We start from the raw sequence: 25,726 nt of genomic DNA, 5'->3' as shown, positions 1-25,726 counted from the left end.
GCATACACCTCAGTACCGTTTCTTAGGTCATAGCACAATCATGCTAGTCTAAACAAAAAGGACAAAAGGACAAAATATTGGGGCTCGACCCAAGTGAACAAAGGGGCTCTGTGATGCAGTAGAATGGGGGGGGGGGGGGTTCCTCAAATTGCCATAACATCTTGTGTGAAATGACATCCACTGCCTCAATATCCCCCTGCAATAATATGTGGTGAATGCTAGGACATCCCTCTGTGAGCTGTACGATCCTATACACTGTCCAATAAAAATTCATAAAGCAAATTCAAACCATGAATGCTGATGTACATGATCTCCATTAGCAGATGACAGATGAATCATAGTAAACAGACGTAGAAACAAAGAGGATTTATATTATGTATGGTGGCATCTACAAAGCTTCAGTCTTACAGGACTATAGCCGGCATCATGGAGCCCATGATTTTTTTTTTGGGGGGGTGGGGTGGGGGGCTGTTTCTTGGCCTTCTCACCACATTCCTTCTTGCAGACATACAGGAGTGAAACTCTTCCTCTTCTGTGCCTTCCATGCAGAACGACCCCTTACAGTGCCTGTGTAGATTTAGTAGTTTTGGTGCTAGGCTACCACAACGTTAATCTCAGAGTTGCATCTAAGTTCTAGGCTCACCTCTAAGTACTTGCCAGTTCCAGTGCTATGTGGGTCACTGAACTTCAACTTCATCCACGTCAGCAATCAGCATATAACAAGTGTTTTATACCTGGAGGGTCCATGACTATACAGGCAAGACGCTATATTCAATGTTTTCAGCAGGTGGCAGCAGAGCACTCCTTAACCTTTGTCTTACGTGTGTTACATCCCTGTCCCTATCTTCTAGACATACTGAAATTTGAATAAAATTTTATTAGATTATATGAGTGAAACTCATAGTTGCAGAATGTAAGCTGGTACTCAGTGACTAATGAGTGAGTTTGATAAGAAGTTTGATGAAGTTTGATGAAGCCAAATTAAATACTGGGTGGGACATCAGCCTCGCCCTACTCCTGCCTCCAAGTCCCTGCGCCCCCGCTGCTACGGTCATTTGGGGAAAAACAGAGAAATAGCTGAAATATAATGATATTAGCCTACGCGTAATGTGGTTTATAGTAAGGGAAGCAGGTGACCAATTATAGTAAGAGGTGGGCAGATCTTCACATGGTTTCTGCACCTTCTTAACCTGTCACAGAGCTCTACACTGACTCATAAGGAGTCCTGCTGGGTCTTGGAAGAAGGAGACATAAGATAGAGCGTTTAAATTCAAAAGCCAGGACTGATGCAAAGATATCGGACATATAATCACCAAATGAAGTGGCCTGTTATGTTTAATTGGGGTAAGGATTCCATACTACATCCTGTTTTTTATGACTCACTGGCTTGAGGGGAAATAATGTTTTATTTGTTGCTTATGTTTCAGAATTTGCTTATGGTTTGTGAGGGTTCTGAGCTAAGAACTAATTGTCAACCACACACAAGAGTACATTTCCCCGACTCTCACAATGCCATAAATCCATCACAGTGTAACACAAAATGCCCGGCAGTCAGGTAAGGCCGCTAACTTGATGCATTATTTATAGCTTGTTTTGTGAACGGAAACGTTCCGGTTTCCACAGCACCTGAAATCAAAACATCAGTTACAAACATGGGTCTCAAGGCTAAAAGTGACCTGAGCAACCTAACAGGAGATGTAGGCCTTCCTCCTGCAATACTGCTGTTCACCATGCAGTCATGAAAGATGGGAGGCCAATGACCTTTGCTGGACTTACAAGGTATCAGATGGACAGACTCTGAGAGAGTATTCACTCTCCTCCTGTATTCTTGTTAAAACGTTCATGGTGCTTTTCTGTGAAAAGCCAGCCACTTCAACAATTTTGTTTGGCTTGCTGTCAGTTTTTCATTTCAGAAAGGCATTGGCATACAAAAAAAAATATACGAACATGACCAGAGATTAAAAATGAGACACCATGGCATAAATACAGTAAAAAGGTTTCACTTGGAATGATACAAAACAAACAAAAAATTACATTCATTCCCTAAAAAGTGCATTTCCAAAATTAAACCAAAACAGAACAAACCAGTGGTTTAAGACCAGGCTCCACTGAGCAGTCCAGCTTCCAAAACCTAGACTATGGCACAAGCGTAACACTCGAGTGGCTCTCAAGCTGTCATTACTGCACTTCCTTAAAAACACAAGTTAAATAAACCATTTCAGCTGCTGAATGGCTTTCTTTTCACGGTGTCCTGTTTTTTTAAAGCTGCATTCGGCCATGTACTGAGGGAGACTATTTCAGCCACAAGCTTCGTCAGTGGAGCTTCGCAGAGATTGGTGGGAGGTTACACGAGGGAGGAAAAATCCGCACCCCCACCCTCCGAATGTGGTATTCAGTGAACGAGAGGCCGGAATACTGCTGTGCAGAGGAGGAAAAACAAGTCTAGCTTCTTGCTGGATACCTGCGAGGTGCCATTTGTGAAATTCTAGACAGAGGCCCGTCTGTCATTTCTGGGTAATGGAGATCCACTGGAATTGAGCCCCTGAGCCCTGAGTTCTTGTGGACATCACACTGTGGCTGCTGTTACTACCTCCGGAAAAGTATTATGAGTAAATCATATTCTGTGGCCACCTGCAACTTGCGAGGGATCACAGCACCCCCCAGTGTTCAGAGGCAAAGTTGCACACTGCCCAGCCACTTTCTTGCAGCAGGTCTGCAGTCAGTGGGGCCGTGAGAGCCCCCTCAGTACAGCAGCTGGGTGAAGGGGTGCCGGAGCAGCTCCTCGGTGCTGGGCCGAAGCCGGGCGTCCACGAAGATGCGGCGCAGGAAGTCGCGCGTGAGCTCCGAGGTGTGGGCTGGCAGTGCCGGCACTGTGGGCTGAGTGGCAATCTTGAAGATGGCCGCCATAGCCTCAAACTCAGCCCAGGGCGGCTTCTCCGTCAGCATCTCCACCACGGTACAGCCCAGACTCCTGGGGGCCACAGATATATAGGGATGGACAGGATTAGCAGGAGAGAGTGGTTAAATTCTGACTTCACACGACTAAGGGACTAAGGGCCCAGCTGACCTAGAACCAAAGACCCGGAACCCAATTCAGGCCCAAAAGTCAGGACGAAAAAGTCTCCAGTGTCAGGCTACTGTCCATACACTGCAAAACTATGATCCTCTCAAGACTTGTTACTGAGTTCCTGGACTTAGCACCTCCATGTGTGACTGGAATGTGGACTTTCTCACTGGCAAACCTCAGAGAGTATGGGGGGGTCTCAAAAAATGACATTCTCAACATAGTGACACCATGGGGGGACAGCTGGACTCTTGCTGTGCTCCCCGCTCATGCATGACTGCGGGGCTAGGTACAGCTCCAACTCCATCCTCAGACATCTCAGGGACAGAGATGCACGGTATATCAGTTAACATATCAGTATCAGCTGGCATTTGTTAAAAAAAATAGACACATTGGTTTGATGTGTCAATCTTGGTCAATATTGACGGCCAATAATACTTACATAATGGAGAAGATATCATTGGTTGATCAGACTTTTTCTGTAGTGGACAACGAGGGACATCATCCGCTCATTTACCACTTAGGTGAAAGGGGACCCTCACGATGCAATTTGCAGAGCAAGGGGGGAATAGCGGAATCAATAATGTGGCCCGAAAATACAGGAAGCTATGTCCCGCATTGGTTCAGAACAGGACACAGAATTTAGTTTTATAATACAAGATGCTCCAGTAAAATATTCCCTCCTCCCACTTGTCAAATGGCTCTGAGGTTAGCCAATGTGTTATCAAATAAATATACACTCACCTAAAGGATTATTAGGAACACCATACTAATACGGTGTTTGACCCCCTTTCGCCTTCAGAACTGCCTTAATTCCACGTGGCATTGATTCAACAAGGTGCTGAAAGCATTCTTTAGAAATGTTGGCCCATATTGATAGGATAGCATCTTGTAGTTGATGGAGATTTGTGGGATGCACATCCAGGGCACGAAGCTCCCGTTCCACCACATCCCAAAGATGCTCTATTGGGTTGAGATCTGGTGACTGTGGGGGCCATTTTAGTACAGTGAACTCATTGTCACGTTCAAGAAACCAATTTGAAATGAATCGAGCTTTGTGACATGGTGCATTATCCTGATGGAAGTAGCCATCAGAGGATGGGTACATGGTGGTCATAAAGGGATGGACATGGTCAGAAACAATGCTCAGGTAGGCCGTGGCATTTAAACGATGCCCAATTGGCACTAAGGGGCCTAAAGTGTGCCAAGAAAACATCCCCCACACCATTACATCACCACCACCAGCCTGCACAGTGGTAACAAGGCATGATGGATCCATGTTCTCATTCTGTTTACGCCAAATTCTGACTCTACCATTTGAATGTCTCAACAGAAATCGAGACTCATCAGACCAGGCAACATTTTTCCAGTCTTCAACTGTCCAATTTTGGTGAGCTCGTGCAAATTGTAGCCTCTTATTCCTATTTGTAGTGGAGATGAGTGGTACCCGGTGGGGTCTTCTGCTGTTGTAGCCCATCCGCCTCAAGGTTGTGCGTGTTGTGGCTTCACAAATGCTTTGCTGCATACCTCGGTTGTAACGAGTGGTTATTTCAGTCAAAGTTGCTCTTCTATCAGCTTGAATCAGTTGGCCCATTCTCATCTGACCTCTAGCATCAACAAGGCATTTTCGCCCACAGGACTGCCACATACTGGATGTTTTTCCCTTTGCACACCATTCTTTGTAAACCCTAGAAATGGTTGTGCGTGAAAATCCCAGTAACTGAGCAGACTGTGAAATACTCAGACCAGCCCGTCTGGCACCAACAACCATGCCACGCTCAAAATTGCTTAAATCACCTTTCTTTCCCATTCTGACATTCAGTTTGGAGTTCAGGAGATTGTCCTGACCAGGACCACACCCCTAAATGCATTGAAGCAACTGCCATGTGATTGGTTGATTAGATAATTGCATTAATGAGAAATTGAACAGGTGTTCCTAATAATCCTTTAGGTGAGTGTACATCGGTTATCAGAATCGGTCAAAATTTGTGTATCGGTGCACCACCACTGAGGAAGGTGCAAATGTCACCAGCCGCCTGTCCAGCCACACGCCCCAGCCAGCACCAGCTCATATATGCCGCTACACGCTGCCTCAAAAAGGCAGACACCCTCATCGAGGGCCCCAGTCAGCCTCTACAGCTCCTTCTCTCCCTCCTGTCTTCTGGCAGATGGCACAGAATCATCAACTCTCGAACCACAGGGTTCAAAAACAGCCTCTACTTGCACAAGGTTACTCCTGAGCTGCCAAATAAGCATTACAGAAAAAACAGTCAGTGATTTACAGAGCCGACTTTTACAGGGTGCTATTCACTACCTCTGTAATATAATGTTCCTGTTGTCATTATTGTATGATTGAGCTATGTACTGTCATTCTTTCTATTCTATGTGCCATTAACTGATAGCCTGCAGGAGGCAGCATTGAGGGTTTCTGCTCATTGGCATTAGCATTGCATGTGGGAGTGGAGTGCGGCTCAGGGGCTTAGAATGCTGTATCTGATCGGGAGATTGTTGGTTCGAATCCCAAGGTCCACAAAGTGACTTCGCTGTTGGACCCTTGACCTCCAATCAGTGCAGGGACTGTCTGACCCTGTGTTCTGAAAAATGTATGTCTGCTAAACAAGTAAAATAGAAGTGCTTAGCCCTCTTGCATAGCATCCCACCAGCAGAAGAAGCCCATGGCTGCTGTTCATCCAAAAAGCAGGAGCTCTCAGGCCTCTACAGCAGAGATTCAATTCATTTTTACTTGTATAGTGCATTTCCACAACATTACATTGTCTTAAAGTATGTTACATTGTTCCTGCCAAATGGCCCCAGAGAGTAAGAGGCGAAAGTGGCAAAGTAAGAACTCCCCTGTAGGAAGAAACCTTGGGAGGAAACAGCCTGAAAGGTCACACAAAGCTGGGAACACGGTGCCCTTCACACTTGTGGGTGACACCTCCTGGACTCGAACCACCATTTATGCAACAGGACTCCAGTTAACATGGCACTTTGGGCTGTCAGTGGAGCAGGGAAGCGAAGCTTAGCCCATTTTGCGCTGTGTGCTCCTGATACTGGCGGTGTGTTTATGCTGGCAGCACCATCGCTGAGAAAGGCCCTTCTCCAACCGCTGGGGAAGGAAAGCATCCTGAAAAAACTGGCGGGCTGCAGGGGCTCGATGGCTCTAAGCCAATCACATCCCTCTCCTGATGAGGCACTGTCCAATCAGGTCACAGGAAAAAAGCCATGTACAGCACAAGTATCTTAACAGTAAAAAATAAAAGAAAAAGTGATTTTAGAGGCAACTTAGAGCTGAGAAAGTATGTGTCCCCAGTGCAGAGACATAATCAGCAGTTGCCGAAAGTGTTTAGTTGAGATCACTGCCTGTAAAGGAGGCTCCACTACATGCTGATATGCACTCGCTGGCTGCTTTATTAGATACCCAACGTGGTATCAGGTAAGGCTGCCTTTTTGTTTCCAGAGCTGCTTCAAAGGTGTTCAGAGATACTTATCTGCACACCAGTGTTTCTTTATGCTGTTAGCTGCGATGAGTCTGGCCATTCTCCTTTGACCCTTCTTGTTAACAAGGTGGGTTCGGCAACAGAACTCCTGCTGATCGGATGTATTTTGTTTATTACACCATTGTCTGAAAATTGTAGACACTGCAACGCATGAAAAGCCCTCAGAGGTGGCTGTTCCTGAGATGCAGCATCCGGGATTTTATAATGCTTAGTGATTCAGTAGAGTGGCCAAAGAGTATGTGTGAGTATGTTATTTTCCAGCATCGATGACTTTTTCTCACAACCGTAGAGGAACGCACAGAAATGCAAGCTGAAATTCATACTAATAGTTAAAAAATCCTTATACCAGGGCACCGCTGGATTCTCGAATCTGATTGATCAGAAGAGTGTTGATTAATTTTAGTGCCTAACCAGGGAAATCATAGCAGTAAATCAATGCACTATTATAATCTTTAGTTGTATATAAGGTTACTTAAAACTCCATAAGTAGAACAATTTAAAATGAACAGAAACTAAATGCAAACGTTAAGTCAGTGGCAGAAGAAAGTGGCTTGTCAACATGAAAAGAATGTAGTCAGGTACAAACGTGCAAGTCAAACGTGTGGTAACCATGGTAAAAGCGGGTTAATGCACTCCGTGCATCGCACACTTTTATGTGGACTCTGCAGCATGTCAGGCAGTTCTTCACCTCTGCAGCTGTGTATTTAAAACCTACAATGCACAGCTTCTCATGCATTAACCCTTACATACTGAACAAAATATAAACTGTCAAAAAAATACAGCCTTCAGCATAGCCTGTCTCACAATCTGAGGGAACAGACAGCTTGGGGAACAACTAAATGCACGACAGGAAGAAGAAAAAAAAGAGTTACATCCATGCCCATGTGTGATTATGCTCAAACATCGACATCCCCGTTCAGATTATGCAACAATTTAATTACCACACGTCAGCCTTGCGTCCATAACCCTCCCCGCTGATCACTTCAGGACTCATCCAGTAGGGGGTGCCAGTCACAGAGCGAATGCCCGTCCCCGACATGCAGATGGTCTGGAGTCTCTTGCTGGCACCGAAGTCTCCCAGTTTCACGTTGCCGGCAGAGTCTCGCAGGATGTTGGCACCTGGGGTATGGTAAGGAATAATATTCCATTAAGTAATTCTGCCCCCTCCCCCCAAAAAAGTGAAGGACTGCTGGATTTGTCTCTGCTTTATAGATCTCCAGGTCAGGTGGATACCTTTGATGTCACGATGCACGATCATATTGCTGTGAAGGTAGGACATGCCGTCGAGGATCTGCTTGGTGTACTTCCGGGTCACGTTCTCCGTTAGGGCCCCATAAGCCTTCAGTTGGTCCTTAACCGAGCCCTACGGACACACTGCATACTGAGTACAAACACTGCCCGTCATTTGTATCCGTTACAGTGGTAATCAAGGAGAATGCTTCTGTTGAGCATCTGATCCCAGACAGACCCAAGTGCAGAATACAGGCGCTCACCCCGGGCATGTACTCCATGAAGATGGTGAGGGTCTTCTCGCCGTGGTCCTGCAGGCAGCCGTAATACTGCACGATACGCTCGTGGTGCAGGCTCTTCAGGAGCTGTATCTCACACTCCAGGGTGCTCACCTCCTACAGGGGCAGAAGCTGTTAACGTACCATCTGCCGCATTCAGAGGGATGCCGCCAGCCCAGCTGGACAGCCACCAATCGAAGCTTCCTGGCAAATGCTGGTTAGCATCCAAAACTTTGGCTTCTGTTGAGACTTAGGACCAGAAAATGCAAAAGAAAATCTACAATAAATACATAATCCATATATAATCCATATTATCCATAACACAGTTGTATGTTCTGAACTACATCAAATGGGTAAGAAGCCCATGCAGCAGGTAAGACGTCACTGTGCTCAGCAGAGTGATTTCACCATTAGGTCCAATGTCTGGTACCAACAACCACAGCATGTTTAAAACCGTTAAAACTGTTATAATGCTTAACCACAAAGTAAGAGAGTAAAGTGGCCATTGAGTCTATAATTTTTCTGAATCATGAGCCCAGCGGAGGGCTGCTGCAGCAGCACTGACCCCTGCAGGGGGCTGACCCTGATTTCTCAGTTTAATGTTACTTTAGATACAAGCGTCTACCAAACAAGCAAATGTAGAAATGCTATACTGGAGTGAATAGCAATTACTGAGCGAATACCTTAATGCACTCTCTTCATTCTGAAGGTGCTTAAAGCCAAATATTCCTTTCAGAGATTTAAACAGTTATGCAACAAAGAACAAATCAGCACTGATGAACTGTGAATGTATCTGAAAGTCAGTACTGAAGCCCCTCGAAAGCAGCCATGTCTGACCCTGGAGACGGACACCTCGTGGGTGTCGGCATGCAGTGAGACTCATCCCAACACGCAGAGTATCGGGCCTCATGTCTGCTGACTGCACCAGAGTCCCCAACTTTGGTCTGCTGGCTAGAGTGAGAATTTCAATTTGAGACAAGTTTGCAAACACATTTACATGTATATAAGAGTTTTATTAGCTTGTAAATAGTCTGGAGGGTTTGCAAACTACCACAACGCTTTTGATATAGTTAATTTTAGGTTTATAATGGAATAATATAGATTCGCTGTAAGATTTCTTGCATGATTGTGAGAGTCTGAAAGTGTGAGTGTCACGGCAGATGCGTGAGAGGAGGCAACCCTGCTGAGCAGCGTGCGAGTGGAGATGCTCCTGCAGAAAGCAGACATGAGGAGGCGCTTGCTGCTGATTTAGGGTAGATGCACACACACCCTGCGGAGAGCTCATTTCTGAATGAGAGCTCAGCTTGGCGTGGTCACGGCCGTGAGCCGAATCCCAACCACTGGTGCAGATATCAACACGGAGCATGCAGCGAGATTAAACGGGTGACAGATGAAAGCGTGATGAATGGTTTTGTTTTGTTTTTCCTTTCTATTTGGGCACGTGAAGCTTGTATACGCCCATGACACTTTTCTCCCCTCAGCCCAGGACAGGAAGTGACAATGCTTGTTTTCCCAATAGAAGACAGGAAACGGCTTTGAAGAAAAAAACGGGGGGGGGGGAAATCATCTTCTCTCAACCCCCAGCCAAAGAATAAACATCCTCTTTTCTGGCAGAGATCTGCTTTGTCAAGGCTGGTTTCATTTTCTTTATCTGTTTTTCTTTCAGTACAGGCCCAGCACTAATTAGTAGCAGAACTATTTCCCCTCAAGCTTACAAGCATGAAGCAGGGAAGTCCTATATGTGTTTTAAACACAACAGTGGAACTGGGCTCAGAAGTGCAGGTACAAAAAAACAAGCATCACGCGCTGAACACACAAGTAGCGTGCTGCCGGCTTCAGCCTCACCTTGCTGGTCTCCGGGCTCTCAGGGTCAAACCGGACCTGCTTGGCGGCAAGCTCCCGGCCAGTGTCGACGTCGTAGCACAGGTAGACCTGCCCAAAGGCACCCTGTCCCAGCATCTTGCCACGGCGCCACGTCAGAGGGGCACTGGGAGCTGTGAGGAGAGAGAGAGTAGAGGAAGACAGTCTTGGTCAGAGGTTTGGAGAGTATCCTCATGCACAGCATGCATGCAACTACACAGTCATTGCTGCAGAAGCAGCATCTGGCTACTAAGGCCAAGTTCTTGCAGACTAGAAGCTTATTTTCATGCTGCACTAAAAAGCAGCAGTAAACATTAGACCAGAACCCCACGGGTGGGGTGGAGGGGCACAGCAGGAAGTGACACCTCCCCAGTGCAATGTGAGCCCAGCGCGGGGCTGCGGGTTGCACTCACACTTGCAGGGGAGGGTGCGCTCCTTGGGACGCAGCTGTCCCTCAGCCTCCAGCACCTGCCAGGCGGAGCCCAGGCTCTCCTCGCTGTTGTTCAACGAGCGACTTGACGGCACCAGCGTGAAGAGGTTGCCCTGAGCGCGGCGGATACGTGGGAAGGTGCGCCGGCCTGGAGAGGTGAAGAGCCGGGACACATCAGGAAGGCAACACAGACCCCCCCCCCCCAGAAGATAAACACAACCGTCATCAACATGGCAGACACACCATTAAAAATAATATTAACTGAAAGTGCTGATGACTATCACTCGCTTACACTGTTAAATATAATTTAAAGAACAATTTGTAATATCATGTTTAATATTATTGTCTGCTAAAATAGTGTTGATTGACTTAGTTTTATTTTGCTTTTAGCCCCTGAGCAATTAATTGAAGGATTAATTTAGGACTGATATACTAAAATCATTAAAGGTACTGTAATACAGTCAAAAACAGAATCACTGCAGGTTAACTCAGCTCAGTGCAAAGACCATCACTTGGCCTCTGAACCCTGCTGAAGTGAGGAACAGGCGTGGAGTGAGACCTTCATTGTGGTCTTTGTGCTGGGGGGAGAGGTGATACCGCCTGGGGTAGGTGCCTCCTTTTGCAGACCTGTCGTGGACGTGGTTCTCGCGGTCTATGCCAGAGCGAGGAAATGAGACACGGTCACTGCAGCTGCCAGGCAGAAGCGGGCCAGGCTACTAGCCAGGCTACTAGCACCTACCGGAAAATTCCTGACGGTTGTCTGGGAAACTTTTGGCCTTGTACATCCGTGACTTCCTGAGGGCTGGACTGCAGGGTCAAAAAGTGCTGGTGAAAATACGCAAAAGGCAAGCGGTCCATTCTACCTGTCTGCTTATCACCAGGCGTGGTATTTTTGTAACACGTCTGGACGGTGCAGCAGTATGGCAACTTCAAAAAAGCCATTCATCCTTTTGTCTAGTTGTTTACCTGCTTCTTACACTCTTCCCTGTCTTATAAACCTTAACTCTTTTTAATCTGCCCACCTCTAGCCAACAGTCTGTCTCAGAAATGCAATGCAAATGAAATGAGTTTACAAGGTATTTCCTGACAATCCAATGAAACACTCCTCAGATACACTGGTTGTAACTGATTCGTACATTGAATCAGTGCATCGTGGAAGAGAATCAGCGATTTTACTTGGTCATTAAAGAAAAGGAATAGGGTTTGTTTACCATACATTAGGGTGTCCGGATAACCCAAGTCAGGGGGGACAAGTTGAGCAACTTCCGGTTTTACAATGTAATTTAAAACTGAGCGGTTCCTGTGCTTGGCTGAATAGTTCAGTTCTTTTTGTGCTTTGGTTTGTTACCCTGACTGAAAGATTTATTCAACTGTTTAACATTAAAATTAGTGGCAGATGCACGATTATAGGAGACTGACCAATCAGCACAATCGAAATGCTAGTTTAAAAATTCTATCCTTGCTCCAAGTGTCCTCGATGACATGGATTATCTGGTTACCTTACCATATGTTCAAACCATGACACCAGGACATTCCTGCATAGCAGAACTGGGACACATATCATAAGGGATTTCCCAGTGACCTCAAACGGTTGCCGTGACGGGTCACACCTGGCCAGTCAGAACCCGGTTTCCGTGTGGAGCTGCCGGTCGGCCTCACCTGTCCGAGCTGCTGTCCAGGGACAGGCAGCTGCCTGACACAGAGTTCTCTGCACTGCTCCAGGGGTCCAGCATCTAGGGGGCAGGACAGTTAAACCATCAGGCATCCGAAAGCCAGTCAAGCATGGGGTCGCATTAGATGCGCAGGAGGACATAAGTGCTGTGATTCTGACACTTATTGATGACTTTCCAGCAAAGGGAATGGACATCAAGACCATCCCTATGGGATTTCCTGCAAATTAGCCCCCATTTGCTTGTCATGCCCTCCAGGACAGGTACTAAATATATAAGAGAAGCTGATATGACAGGAAGTGTTTAAGAGAGTGGGTGTGTGTGTGTGTCGGGGGGGGGGGGGGGGCTCTGTCTCCAAACACATCTCTCTGTCGTGCATTTTCTTCCAGCCAGATGTAGATAACATCTGTAGCCTTGCATCAGATACAAGAAATGCAGGAAAAAGCTGAGTGACTGTCTGCAGGAGTACAGGAGGAGAAAAGAGAGAAAGACAGAATGAGTGTGTGTGTCTGTGTGTGTGCGCGAGAGAGAGAGAGATTGGCTGGATGGCCCATGATGCTCTATTCCTGGTGATGACCTCACTCACTTGTTTGTGACCAAACATTCAGGCAAAAACTGGGAGTCTCTCACTTCCAGAATAAGCTCTAATGGTCTAAAAATGGTCATTTCCTCACAGTGCCATGGACACGCGGCATCATTCCCTCCCACCAGCGCTACGTAAATCGGAAGACAAACTCTAAGGGAATGTGAATTTCCAGAAAATTATCACACAATTATCACATTATGATGCCTAATATATTCTAAACATTAGAACAACTCAAAATGGTTACATATTATATCCATAGCCATCACTCGCACACAATCAGCCACACGCTGTCACTCACACGCTGTCACCCACAAGCCATCACCCACACACCGTCACTCAGGGATTTAAATCTCCCAAAATGCTCTGCTGATCTCATTAAACTGATAGGTGTCTGCCCCGTCTGGGGGCGATGGCTGAGCCCAGCACTGTGACTCACACACGAGTCCAGGTTCTCAGGGATGAACTCGCCCTCGCTGTTGATGCTGGTGTAGGAGCCCTGGCGCGCGACGTGCTGCTGCTGCTCTGGCACGTATCCGGGAGGGGGGGAACGGCGACCCGTGTTCTGGGAGCCTGGAGCAGGGGTGGGGGGAGGAGGGCAATTCTAGTAAAGGTTATCATAGAAATTTAGTGTGCAGACCAGCCTGAGGGCCATTGAACACACTGACGCTCAGGGTCACTCCTTACTACCAAGCTTCAGCTTCCTGCAGCCGATGTCTGGGTAATCTGCCCCAGTCCTGTCCAACAGCAGCAGGTTAACCGTGATTTGCTCACTTCAGCGCAAGCATCTTGACTCTTACTAGCACTCTGCAGGCCTGGCCCTCGCCCTACTCCTGAAGCACTGCTAAGGCGTGCTAAGCTAACAGCATGCCGCAATCTGATTGGCTGGCCTCCAGCAGCCCATTGTCGGGTAGTAAAATAATGGTGGACAGGAAAAGGAAGAGGACCCACAACTTAGAGGAAGCCAGGCAAACAAAAAAAAGTAAGTAAGATGGGGGACTGTGGGGAGCCTAACAGGGGAACAGTGCTTGTAATGTGAGTACTGTGTGTTTTCCCATCTCAAGCTTTGATTCGGCAATCCGAAGCAAGCTGCAGTAATCCTGATTGGATGCAATTATTACAGGGTCATTGAAAAAAATATTCAAGATCAGGAACAAGTGTGACCTACATGACCTACATGAGATGAGAACCACAGTGAAAAAACAGCAGAAGCTATAAGGATTTTCCCAGAACACAGCTGCATGTGAAGCTTCCTGGATCCCACCCGATACAGAGTCTACAGACATGCACCTGGCAAACCAGAATCTCTAAGCTGCCCCCCATGTGTGAGTGTGTATGGTGGCTCTTCCATGTGCTGCCACTCCATCCTGGGTGTCAGAAGGCTTTGTGCCTTGCGCCTCTGGGGCCTATTTTTAGCGTTGTAGTCAAGACCGCCTAAACCGAGACCAAGACATTGCCGAGACCGGAGGGTATCAAGACCAAGACACTGCCGAGACTTGAGGGTACCAAGACCAAGACCAAGTCCAAGACCAAGACCAAGACACACTAAGGCGAGACCAAGACCAAGACCAAGACCGAAAACAGACTAGGGCTAGAATGGACATCACATTACTCAGATCAACTGCAGAGAAAAAAGGCATTGCTGTAAAGTGTCATTACTCGTTAAATCAAATTCATGTTATCTTTTCAATTATATTGTCCATTTGTCCATATGTCTCTCATTTAAAATCTCCCAGATTTGTCATAGTTACGAGGCCTGATGGAAAATAATCTTCTCAGCAATCCTCTCCTATAACCATTTTATCAGACCTCGTCAAGGGAAAGAGATGGGATGTACCAGAAAGATGTTCATATTAAGTCTCTTATACCAGGGAGAGAGGCCTCGGGTAAGCTATGAATATGGCTATGTAATGATCCTCTGCTTTGAATTGAAGAGAATGCTATTAGTGCTGGGCGATAAAACGATCTCGATTTTTTTATCGATAAAAAATAAGGACGATCACGTTGATACACACAGACTATAAAACTCGATCAACCAAATTTTCTCCGTTTTAGAGAATGCGCTGAGACAGACAACTCGATGGCTTATCGAGCAGAGGTTTACTGAACGCCAGCACAACAGCCAATCACCGACGACGTTGTAATTTTGCCCATCCTCCCTTAAAGAAGCAATGGGTGCGTTCGACTTGGGCTTAGGTCTGTCTGCAGCTGACGCAACATGGAGCGCGATCTGCCGGCGGCTGCAGGGGTGGAGTATAAACTGACTGCAGCCAAGTCGGACAACTTCTACTCCTCGTAGTCTGTGAGACCTGACTGCAATGGCAGCACTTCCAGAAGGGTGTAGATAAATCTATACAAATATCAACTGCATGCCTTCTTCACAGATTGGACGATTAAACAAATAAAGCAGCACAACATTACAGTAACTAACAATAAATAAACCACTAACTTACTTGTACTGTTAGAGCATTTATGTAATTTATTTAAACTTTATTTTACCAGGTAAATGAACTGAAACCAGTTCTCACTGCTTTATGTGCTTTTTGGGAGAAATAGCAGATAAAGCAGTGGAACTTCCTGGGATACAAACGTCATGCGTGTGACTAAAATCTTCAGCCAATAAGGGCAAAGTTGTGTTGTCATGGAGGCGGTTCCAGTTTGTGGTGCACGGCCTGTCTCAAGTCGTCTTGCTCTCTGCTGAGGATTTTGTACCATGTGACATGGTGACGCATGGTGACGTTTTGGAACATTTCTTTGCCGACTTCGATATCATGCGATGTGTATGAAGTGTGTGGACTGTGCACTGGCAGTGTCCATTGAGAAAATGTATACAATGTAACGTTTTTAAAGTAGACGCATCTGACTGGTTGCATTTGAATTGAGGCGCGTAATGAATAATGATACTGTTCTGTGAGGATGTGCTGTTTTCTCTTTTTTTTCCCCCATCCCATCGAGACCACTATGTCCGAGACCAAGACAAGACCGAGACCAAATAGGGTCGAGACCAAGACAAGACCGAGACCAAATAGAGTCGAGACCAAGACAAGACCGAAACCACAAAAAATTTGTCTCAAGACCGGCCTTGAGACCAAGACCGGTCTCGAGAACTACAGCACTACCTATTTTTATCAAAGCTCTAGTCAGAGGTCTGGCTTCCAGAATCTTCTGCCCATTCAAGCTTTGCAGGTGAACCCGAGGCCACCCTGAGATGCTGTGCACACTCACCGGTGGAGTGGTGCCGCCCTCGGGGCTCGGCGGGGTGGAAGGCAGTGGTGACATCACTCGAGGACAGGGAGGTCTTGATACGCACCTGCTTACAGGCAGAGGCGTGGGAGGGGGGCGGAGCCTACAGGCCCAGCAAGACAGTCATGTTATTAATTTTATCATGTCTGACGTGATCTTTAATTCCAATAAAACATTAACAAATATTTCTACAAAGTATTCCTGTAAATATCAAAAATTGAACTGTACAGTGACGGGGCCACAAAAAAGTTGATTGACCCCCAGTGTGTAGCCTCCCCTGTCACTCACCAATTCAAAACATATTATTGGCTAAAGATAAGGTGATATCCTCTGTATCAATTATAGCCCCTCGTATGCCCCCACCTTATTAAATCACAGAATCATCCCCTGCTATGACCTGGACTTTGAGTTCTTTCTCCCGGCAATAATCGCAGCTTCAAACTCATCATTGTTCCCTCGAGTCCATCTTACACTCTGTGGAACCTCTTTTCCAAGACCCAACAGTGATTAAAAGAAATAAACACATAATCCTTGATGGACTGGGACAAGCTACTGTCCTGGACAGTATTTTTGAGGTGCTGAAAAACAGAAATTTCAGAAGCGCTTGATGTTGAGTGACCCCTGAAGGCAACCACAGACTTAAAGATGGTTCATAGTTACTGTGGATGTGCCAGCATACGTGGCTGTGAAGATGTAATAATCGTCATCGAGTTCGGGTATAGGGACCGTACTGGCGGGGCAATAATGAGAGCGTACACTATTTGAAAATTGAAAAAAATGCAGACAATGTTTTCAGTCACAGAAATGCGCCTCGATTGTTTATTAGCCAGTGGTAAAGTGGCCTTAAGTCAGAAAGGAGATCAGACCGAAGACTGTATACACACACACCTTTTCAACCCGCTATGATCAGAATGATAACAAAGATTGGTAATTGATTTGAAGTAAAGTTACCTGAAAGTCCAGAAATATTTGCTTTTATATATTCTTCTCTCCGGGATTATAAAGACTCCCAAATTGCTGCAAACTAAAAAAACTATGTTATACTTGTAACAGCAATACCACATACCTGTCCTTGCATGTTTTGATATTTCATTTACTTTTTATATTTATTTTCAATGTTCAACCAAAATCCAGTTTTGTTTTGGTTATTTATCTTGCGGTTTTGTTACTTTTTAGTTTAAAGATGTATATCTTTTTTAGTTTTCTTTTTTTATTTTAGTTTGAATTTAAGCTATTTTATTTCTAAACAGAAAGTTGTAGGACTTTGCTAGGTACCAGAAAATGCTGTCACGTAGTGCTGTTGGCTGTTTCTATGGTTCAAGTGTTTTGCAGGTACAGTAAGAAGCCCAATGATAAACAAATCATTACTTTAGATAAATAGTATTAAAAATTGTTTAAAAAAAAAAAAAAAGAATTTAACATTTGTTTTTATTTCACTTCAGTTAGTTTCAGAAATGGCATTTATAGTTTTCATTTAGTTTATTTTCATGTTATTTTATTTGTTTACCAAAATGTTTAACGATAACCCCCTGCCTTATGTGCTTTAAGTACATAACGTGAGATTTGTTTTAGTAAAATTCTTATTTTTAAAAGAACATCCATACCACCTTCTTAAACATGATGTGGCCACGTCCACAAGAAGTATGAAGCGGCCTTAGGTGCCACACAGAGGAGCCATCAGGCCTGACACCAGCGTAAACACATGGACAAGAATGTCAGCAGAATATCAGAGTTAAAGCATGCAGAACTGACTTCGTTATGCTCAGGATGTAGAAGCAGGATCCTGATGCTCTTCATACTGGAGCTACGGTCCAGGAGATCGATGGCAGTGTCTAGGTTCTCCTGACTGTTCAGGGGTATGGACAGCTGCAGAGCAGGAGAGAGAGAGTAAGGGTGAGTAAGAGAGGGAACGATGAGTCGATCCCAGGTGGCCGACACTCTACTCAGTACCTCGTTGTTCATGTAGTACAGGTTCAGCCGCTGGCCAAACATGGTTGCCACCTTCTGTTTGAGGTCCTCAAACTGCACTGGCCGTCCAAATATAAGGACCCTATGACAGACAAACAGGTAGGATTTTAAGGAATCGGAAGCACACACATGCAGACATGTATGGCAGCCCTGGGAAAGAGAGTGATTCCATTTTTACTGCGAGGTATTTTTCACTTTTTGGACAGTGATGGTATTATATCACGATATTACTTTTTTACAAGTTTTGGGAGGAGTAGTATGTCCTGTCACTTTATATAAATTACAAGAAATATTTTGTAATATATTAAGTATACTTTCATTGCTATTACAGTTTGGAATGAGTGGTTTTATTTTGAAAAGATACAAAAATTGACACAGGTGATGTTTTCTTATTTTTGTTTTTGTAATTGTCGGAGTAACAACGCAAAGGGAATGACAAACAATTTCAGCCAAAAACTGCATTTTACATATTTCAAATAAAATGCAGGGTTGCCAGCTTTGGTCAGCTGGCTAGAATGAGATTTTCAATTTTAGACAAGTCTGCACACGCATTTACATGTATGCAACAGTTTTATTACCTTGTAAATAGTTGTTAGTGTTTGCAAAGTACCAAAATACTAATAGCTAATTTTAGGTTTATAATGGAATAATATAGATTTGCTGTAAAAATTTCTTGTGTGAGTGTGAGAGTCTGAACGCATGAGTGTCATGCCAGATATGTGAGAGCTGGCAACCCTGAAAACGTACATTTTTAAAATTGTTTCACCTTAGTTGATTTGTATAAAAAATAACTTTATAAGGTTCTTAAATAATGTAAACTTTGACGATTTCAGGACAGAGCAGCTACTCTTTTAGGAACATTATGGCTTTTTGATTGAGGGCATTAGATTCCCTGCTGTTATTAACACTAACGGCGCATTAGCACAAACAAAAGGGCTGCATAAGCCGAAATATGTCTTTCTCGGTGGTTAAAGAAGTTTGATGTTCATTGTCGTGGGAAACGGGCAGTACTAGTGTCAACTGGGCTGTTGTGCCTTTTATCACGCACCTTGCATGAAGGCAGAAGCGCATATATATGCTGATTTAGCCAAAATGTTTTACTTTTTAATTTGCTACTATATATATGTAACCAGGTTGTTTTGTTTAATGTGTTCAATTACACAATATCTATTTATTTTGAATTTGTTCATTTGCTATTGTAACACAAAAATCACAGATAACAATGCAGATAAACCTTTATTTATTATTACTGTAATACTGCAAATCTATATCATCACCAACAATCACAACGCTATGACACTGGTGTACTGCCCACCCCTACATACACACTTGATAAAAGTCCAGGAAAAGCACTTTACCTTATCTCGCCACTGAACTCGAACTTGACTCTCACATCGTTCTATGACAAGAGGGGGGAGAGGTCATGTGACATTGGCAAGACCAATCAGAAACACACGGTGGAGGCCTCAAAGCTTCTGCTCACACACCATTACACCTTGTTCCTGTGCCGAGCAGCTCCAAGTTTAAACTCCAGTCAGAATTGTTACTACTATCAGCCATGTGGACCTAATCAGTGACCTAATTCTAGACTATGAGTAATTCAACAGTGCTTAAGACACATTTATTAATGATCTTAAATGCAATTACTAAAATTTGGAAAACATGAAATAAAACTCACTGACAATACGATCTTCACTTAATGTGATATAGAACTCTGTGAGAGGGTAGAACATAACATGAAAGTGCTATAATAAAATATTCCCACAAACAGTAAACGCTTTGTAGAAGTCACCTTCCGGCTTGTGGAACTGGCTGCCTTGGTCCTCCCTGAGCTGCAGCCTGGCAGAGGCTGGCGACGAGATGTCTGAAGGGCAACCAGGTCCTTCATAATGGACTGGAGAGCCTGATGCTCATCTGAGGATCATAGCAGGTACATACAGAAAGGAGAAGGAGGGAAATGGGAATGAGAGGAGGAGAAGGAGGGAATTGGAAATGAGAAGAGGAGAAGGAGGGCATTAGGAATAAGAGAAGGAGAAAATTGGGAATGTAAGGAGGAGAAGGAGGGAATTCAGAGTGAGAGGAGGAGAATGAGGAGGAGGGATACATTGAACAGAGAAGGGAAAACAATAAAGAAAAATGGGAGATTCAATGAGACAAAAATGTTGTAACAATAACATGCAAGAAAAATGCGATGCAAAGAGATTATTTCAATATAAACAAGAATACTGGCTATAATTTTCCTCAGCACATATAACCATTTTCTAGGTAGTAGCTAACTGAAACCTGCTGGCAGTGAACTTGATTTAACTTGGAAGGAGATGTTCATTTTTGGTTTGGAAGCTTAAGGCTTCTGCTTTTTGGAATACCTTCTCACAAAAGCAGTGACATGACTTGCTATAACATTTAAACAACATTCAAAGCATATTTACACTGGTCCCAGGAAAAGGAGAGCATGGACTCCACACACTCCTTATAAGGTTTCCCGCTACTGCATGACACTATAATACGTGAATATGGTCCTTTGGATAAATTTATGCATTCCTAATTTCCCTTGGGTGATCAATAAAGACTACCATCTCTCTCTCTCTCTCTCTCTCAGGAGAAGAACAATTATTTAGGGTGAATATTGGATACGTGGGGCAAAGGGTAAACTGCGACACATGTTTGATACTCTATGTCTCTATGCTTCTGTGGTTTAACGTAAGCTCAGTTCAACGTAAGCTTTCAATAATAATTTTATGTTTTAATTTTCATAATTAGGATCATATTTTTAAAGTGAGAAAGTACAATTTCAAAACCTTTCCCAGTTTACAAGTATCCATCCTGTAAGCAACTACTGACTTAACCAATTAGGAGACATGCTTAAGGGGACAAGATTTTTTTTCTTCCATCCTGAATTATATTTCAGTCTTTAATCATTAGTTAGACATCAGCTTCCCCATCTTCAGAAACATTATAAATCTATTTTTTATTCAGTTTGCCCATTTGTGATTTAAAAGAACTTTAAAGAATGCAGTGCAAACCAATCATCAGTGGTGGTGAGAGAGTCTAGAGCAGTGGTCTCCAACTCCGGTCCTGGAGAGCTACCGTCCAGTAAGTTTTCTATCCTACCTGGCTTCTGATGAGCCACACTAGTTCTCAGGTAAATACCAGGGCCAGGTGTGGCTCATCAGAAGCCAGGTAGGATAGAAGACCTACTGGTTAGTAGCTCTCCAGGACCGGAGTTGGAGACCCCTGGTCTAGAGTAATGAACTGACTACTCATTGAGTCCCACGTTGAACCTAAGTGCCCAAACAGGCGAGGAGATAGCAAACGAAAGGTGAGGATTCAGGTCTTAAAGACTGAGATGAAGAAGTGGAGATCCGATTGAACAACTTCAAACACACTAAATACAGCCAAATTGGCTTCTGCCAAAATACACAAAATAAGATGGAAGAAGAAAATTATTCAAGTGCTTGATTGTCTAGTACACATATAACCATCACCCTATCTGTCTTGGACTGCAATGATTTTTTGATACAGAGTCTGAAAGATAATAAAATGGGCTGGTGAATCAAAGTCACAGCCCAGGAGGTGTGAGGTGATATTCTATGTAGTATATACTAAAATTTTATGAACTGACTCTTTAAATGGTGTTTGGACAGCAGGTCTGAAGAACTTTGACCACAATGAAATCTCCCATAATGTCCTAGGTCCTTTTACGCTTTAATATTATAATAAGATGGAATTATAACACAGATGAGGGAGGGCTCATTGCTGTAGGTGCTGAAAACTTAAGAAGGGATCATGTGTGTGAAGAGTCAAATTTTTACAAAATCACATTAGATGAAAGTTTTAGACTCCAACACGCATATCAAATAATCAACACAGATTGTTTTTCTTTTTTCTATCTATCCCTGTTGGGTTGTGGAGTAACGTGTTCTCAAATTGGGGTCATGCTTAAACATGCTGATTTGTTGAGTTGGTTACAAAGATAAACCAGAGTAATTTGCATGCTCTACCTTAAAAAGCATTGTATCATTTAATCAGATAATGTCAGACTGTCAGCAAAATGAGGAAAGATGGCTCTGTGTTACTGATCTGATAAGAAGATACCTGGCAAGAATTAATCTTTGCCAGTCACCTAAGATGAGAACCACAGTCAAAACTCACCCATTCTGGCAGTTCCCAAACTGTGTCAGGTATCTGCAAGAAATCTGGAACTTGTGCTTGATCTTCTCCACCAACCATCAACAAGCTGCAGTACACCTACCCATCAGAATGGAAAATAAACTCTCGATCAGTGACATTATCACGTTTGTCATTTACCCCTCATGGTCTCTTTATTTTGTAGTTTATCCCTTTTTTGCCCTGTTTTTCTTTAATGAAACATTTTTGTCTCGGGGCTGCAAGTGAATCGTCATACTTTCCTCACTGCGCCATGCCGCGCCGTAACACACATCATTCCATGATTACGCTATTGTGAATACGTAGCTGGTCCTGCCCATCGTACACATGGCAGCAATACTCCAATAGCATCCAGGTACAGCTCACAATAACAGCAACTAAAGATACCACACCTTGTCCTTTGCACAAGAACCCCGGCCATGTCCATGCAAGGCCATCGTGGTTCTGCATCATCTTTACCAACTGATAAGGAATGGAAATGCAGGTGGAATCCCCACATCTGCCCTTACGACATAAACAAAGTTGGGAGAACTTGACATGAGATAACATTAACTCCAGGTACCCCAACGCCAGCATCGGCGTGAATCATAGTAAAGCCCAATGCAGTTTAATACTGACTGTTTGTCCTTTCGTGGGCAATTAATCTTCACCAGAAGTATAAGGAAAGTAGAGAGAATTCTAGGCAGGTCACAAAGGTGATTTTTGCAACACAGCTCCAAACCTTACTTATTCAGCTAAAGACCTCCTCTCCTAAATTACCAGCTAAAGGACAGGTACTGTAAGCAGATACCTGTCAATATTTCACTGAAGCTCCCATGGCAAGTAATTACAGCTGCTGAATGGAGGTGGCGTGGAAACACCGGCATTTCCATCCAAGTAAAACTTCTGAACTTCTGAACTATTATTTGCAGCACTGTGCAAAAGTCTTGGGTAGTCAAAGAAAATGTTTAAAGCTATTTGTCTGGATAGTAAATGTGTATTTGCTCCGAAAAAACACACAATTTAACTTTAAAAGACATAAAAATTAACAGCAATATAATAAAAACTAATAAGAAATTCTACAGTTCTTCTAAAAGTTACTGATATCTAGTTGGATGGTTAGAAGAACATTGCTTCAGTTCCCAAACCTCTCCTCAGGGCCACCCCAACCATTCCATGCATTCGTTAAATTTCACCACTAGCGCAGGAACTGATTAGCCAAACATGATAGGCTAGTGGCCCAATTAAAAAAATATACTGCTGTATTGGATGGGTGCTACAAACCTTGGGGTGACATCAGGAGAGGTTTTGAAATTGCTAAACTTATACATTTTGACAGACATAAGCACAATATAACAGGTTTACACCCACATGAAGATCATTTAAACAATATATGCTTTGACTGCTAAGACTTTTGCCCATTACTGTACAGAAAAACAATAAATAAATGAAGCAAGAACACAGCCTACATGAAAAAAACAACATTAACAGAGATCATTGTAATTCACAAAATTCCCATTCACACGGCTAAATATTCTGTTACGTGTATCAGCCGCTCAGAGATGCTGAAGCAATACTGTATCACTCTGCGAACATATAAGCAAAATTCAAGTTACAAGATAGTCTACACTTTATAACAGGTCAAGCGTTGCTGGTGGAAGTTAATTAGCAAACTGTCAATCAGCTAGTAGCCTACATATCTTCATTCATTTATCCAGTTCTCATACATGATGCTAATTATTTATACTGACACTGAGAATGTCCTTCCTGTCAACATATCAATACGTGAACTGTAAGATATTTCAGCGTCTTGTCTGTCAGATCATTCTGCTCGCCTTTATTTGTTAGGCTATGTCTAATTTGTTTGCATCTTTTCAGCAATTTTTCGTTCCTTTTATAGCAAATTGCCCTCTAGGGTCCCCGGTTGCTGAGAAATAATATATAGACATTGTAATGCACTTTTAGCAAACTAACTCTACAAAGAAATTTATTTTCGTGACAGTACTTACGCGCATTTAAGATAAACGACCATTTGCCCTAACTATATTTAACAAAAGTACGACTACTTTAGCGGGAGATCGTGCATACAGCCCTAATGGTCTTTCTTCAGGGGCGTATTCATAAGCTAATACAGTAAAATATTATAATGCACTGAACGTCTTACCTGTTGCATTACGACAGGTGAAGCTTTGACGCCCAAAACTGCTGGCACTAAACGTGATTTTATACGGGATACATTCATTCTGATCAGGGAGTTTAGGGTTTCTGTGTTTTGGAATATCATCTGTACGCAAAAGCAATTTTATGACTTTCCATAACTTCTGATTCTTTATATCTTTTTCCATCCACTGCATTAGATGTATATGTCCATTGCTTAGCAAATTTCAGACTGAATGCTCTTAATAAATCAATACATTCGAAAACAGAAAAGGCGTATAATGCTTCTATGTCTCACCTGTTGCAGGAAGGTCGGTCCAACTTCGATCCACTTGGTTGGTACTTAAGCAGCAGCACCATTAAATATGAGCACACTCAGATCAACTTCTCCAATTTTTCACAAGTGGAAATGCCGTTTTGTAGACAAGAAATTTTAGCAACACAAAACTCGCATGCGAGTGCGTCAATGCGAAAGCACGAGAGGTTCCGTTTCACCATGCAACGTACTATATACTTACAAATGCAATATTCATCTGTGCATGCAGAAATTAGGAAAGTAAAACACTTTGCCTTTCTTTTAGGTATAGGTAAAATTAAACGTTCGGTGATGCCTAATTGTGCCAAAACGAGTAAACAAAACATGACATTCAAACTGAAACACGCCAGCCGGCAAAGTGTAATACTATAATATCAGAATAATACGCAATATGGGAAGTGCAAATATACTCTGATTTAATAAAGGATTGAGAGTTTTCTAATAAAAGCATAACAGTGATCGCTGTTTCTTTTTTTCAGAAATGAGTTTACTTGAGGCTGCTGTCGTGGTTTCCGCGATTTCGATAGTGCATTTTCTTGCAAGTCTGCAACTTTTCGCTCAGCCGCCGTTTTCGGTATATATATGCTGGTATACATTTATTATTCCATTTAAGAATTAACGCATGTAATCATTCAAAAGTAATGACATGTTTTCGGTGCAATATAAATGTATCAAAATGTTCAAGGATTTAGAAGGCTGTACAATTTGCGTATCCCAAGTTTCACAGGCTGCTGCATCTCCACTTTATGTAATGAACGCAAAATTACGGTAGATCGCAAACGTCCGAAAGCACAATAGTACAACAGTATTTATCCATTACATGCATATTTAAAAGCGGCAAAACATTCAGCGACATAACTTAATATGGTAAATTTTTCTGAGCCCTGAATTGGTCTTGATGATCTTGACATCAGAGGCGAAAATCCGATGATACTACGATCGCACACAGCAACAATGTAAAACATTAAATACTCGGACGAAACGCATCGTTATTCCAAAATCCCACTGCACAATTGTAGTAAAATGCATTGTACTGCAGACAATTTCTTTGAGAAAAGCGTTAACCGGAACCCTTTAGTTTGACTTCACATATACGTCCAGAGGAAGTAAAAGTTGCGGGGTTTCCCCTGGCTTTTTTAAAATCCTGTATACGGCTTGTCAAGTGAAAACAATACGCGTTTTTTTAAACACATGGTCAATTTCGTAAAAAAAAACTACACGATTATCGGAGGCGCTCGGACAATCAGTGCACTTGGTGTTACGTGTGCGAGCCCTGAAGCGGAC

General features: G+C 43.5%; 1 protein-coding gene across 1 annotated transcript; it reads right to left on the bottom strand.

Moving 5' to 3' along the window:
• Positions 1–1,387: 1,387 nt before the first annotated feature.
• Positions 1,388–25,726, bottom strand: LOC111837634 (mitogen-activated protein kinase kinase kinase 3-like). Its single transcript, XM_023799853.2, has 17 exons — positions 24,425–25,726; positions 21,976–22,071; positions 19,616–19,737; positions 19,182–19,222; positions 17,806–17,905; positions 17,608–17,721; positions 15,838–15,958; positions 13,052–13,185; positions 12,019–12,092; positions 11,099–11,166; positions 10,919–11,011; positions 10,343–10,507; positions 9,915–10,063; positions 8,055–8,186; positions 7,795–7,924; positions 7,503–7,680; positions 1,388–2,971 (listed from the first exon to the last, which is right to left on the bottom strand). The coding sequence occupies exons 2-17, from the start codon at positions 21,977–21,979 to the stop codon at positions 2,743–2,745; spliced, it is 1,854 nt and encodes a 617-aa protein (XP_023655621.2). The 5' UTR covers positions 21,980–22,071; positions 24,425–25,726; the 3' UTR covers positions 1,388–2,742.

Source organism: Paramormyrops kingsleyae, chromosome 5, assembly GCF_048594095.1.
Source record: "Paramormyrops kingsleyae isolate MSU_618 chromosome 5, PKINGS_0.4, whole genome shotgun sequence".
Lineage (NCBI taxonomy): Eukaryota > Metazoa > Chordata > Actinopteri > Osteoglossiformes > Mormyridae > Paramormyrops > Paramormyrops kingsleyae.
Note: the sequence above shows the minus strand (reverse complement) of the source record. Positions and strands in the feature narration are given on the sequence as shown.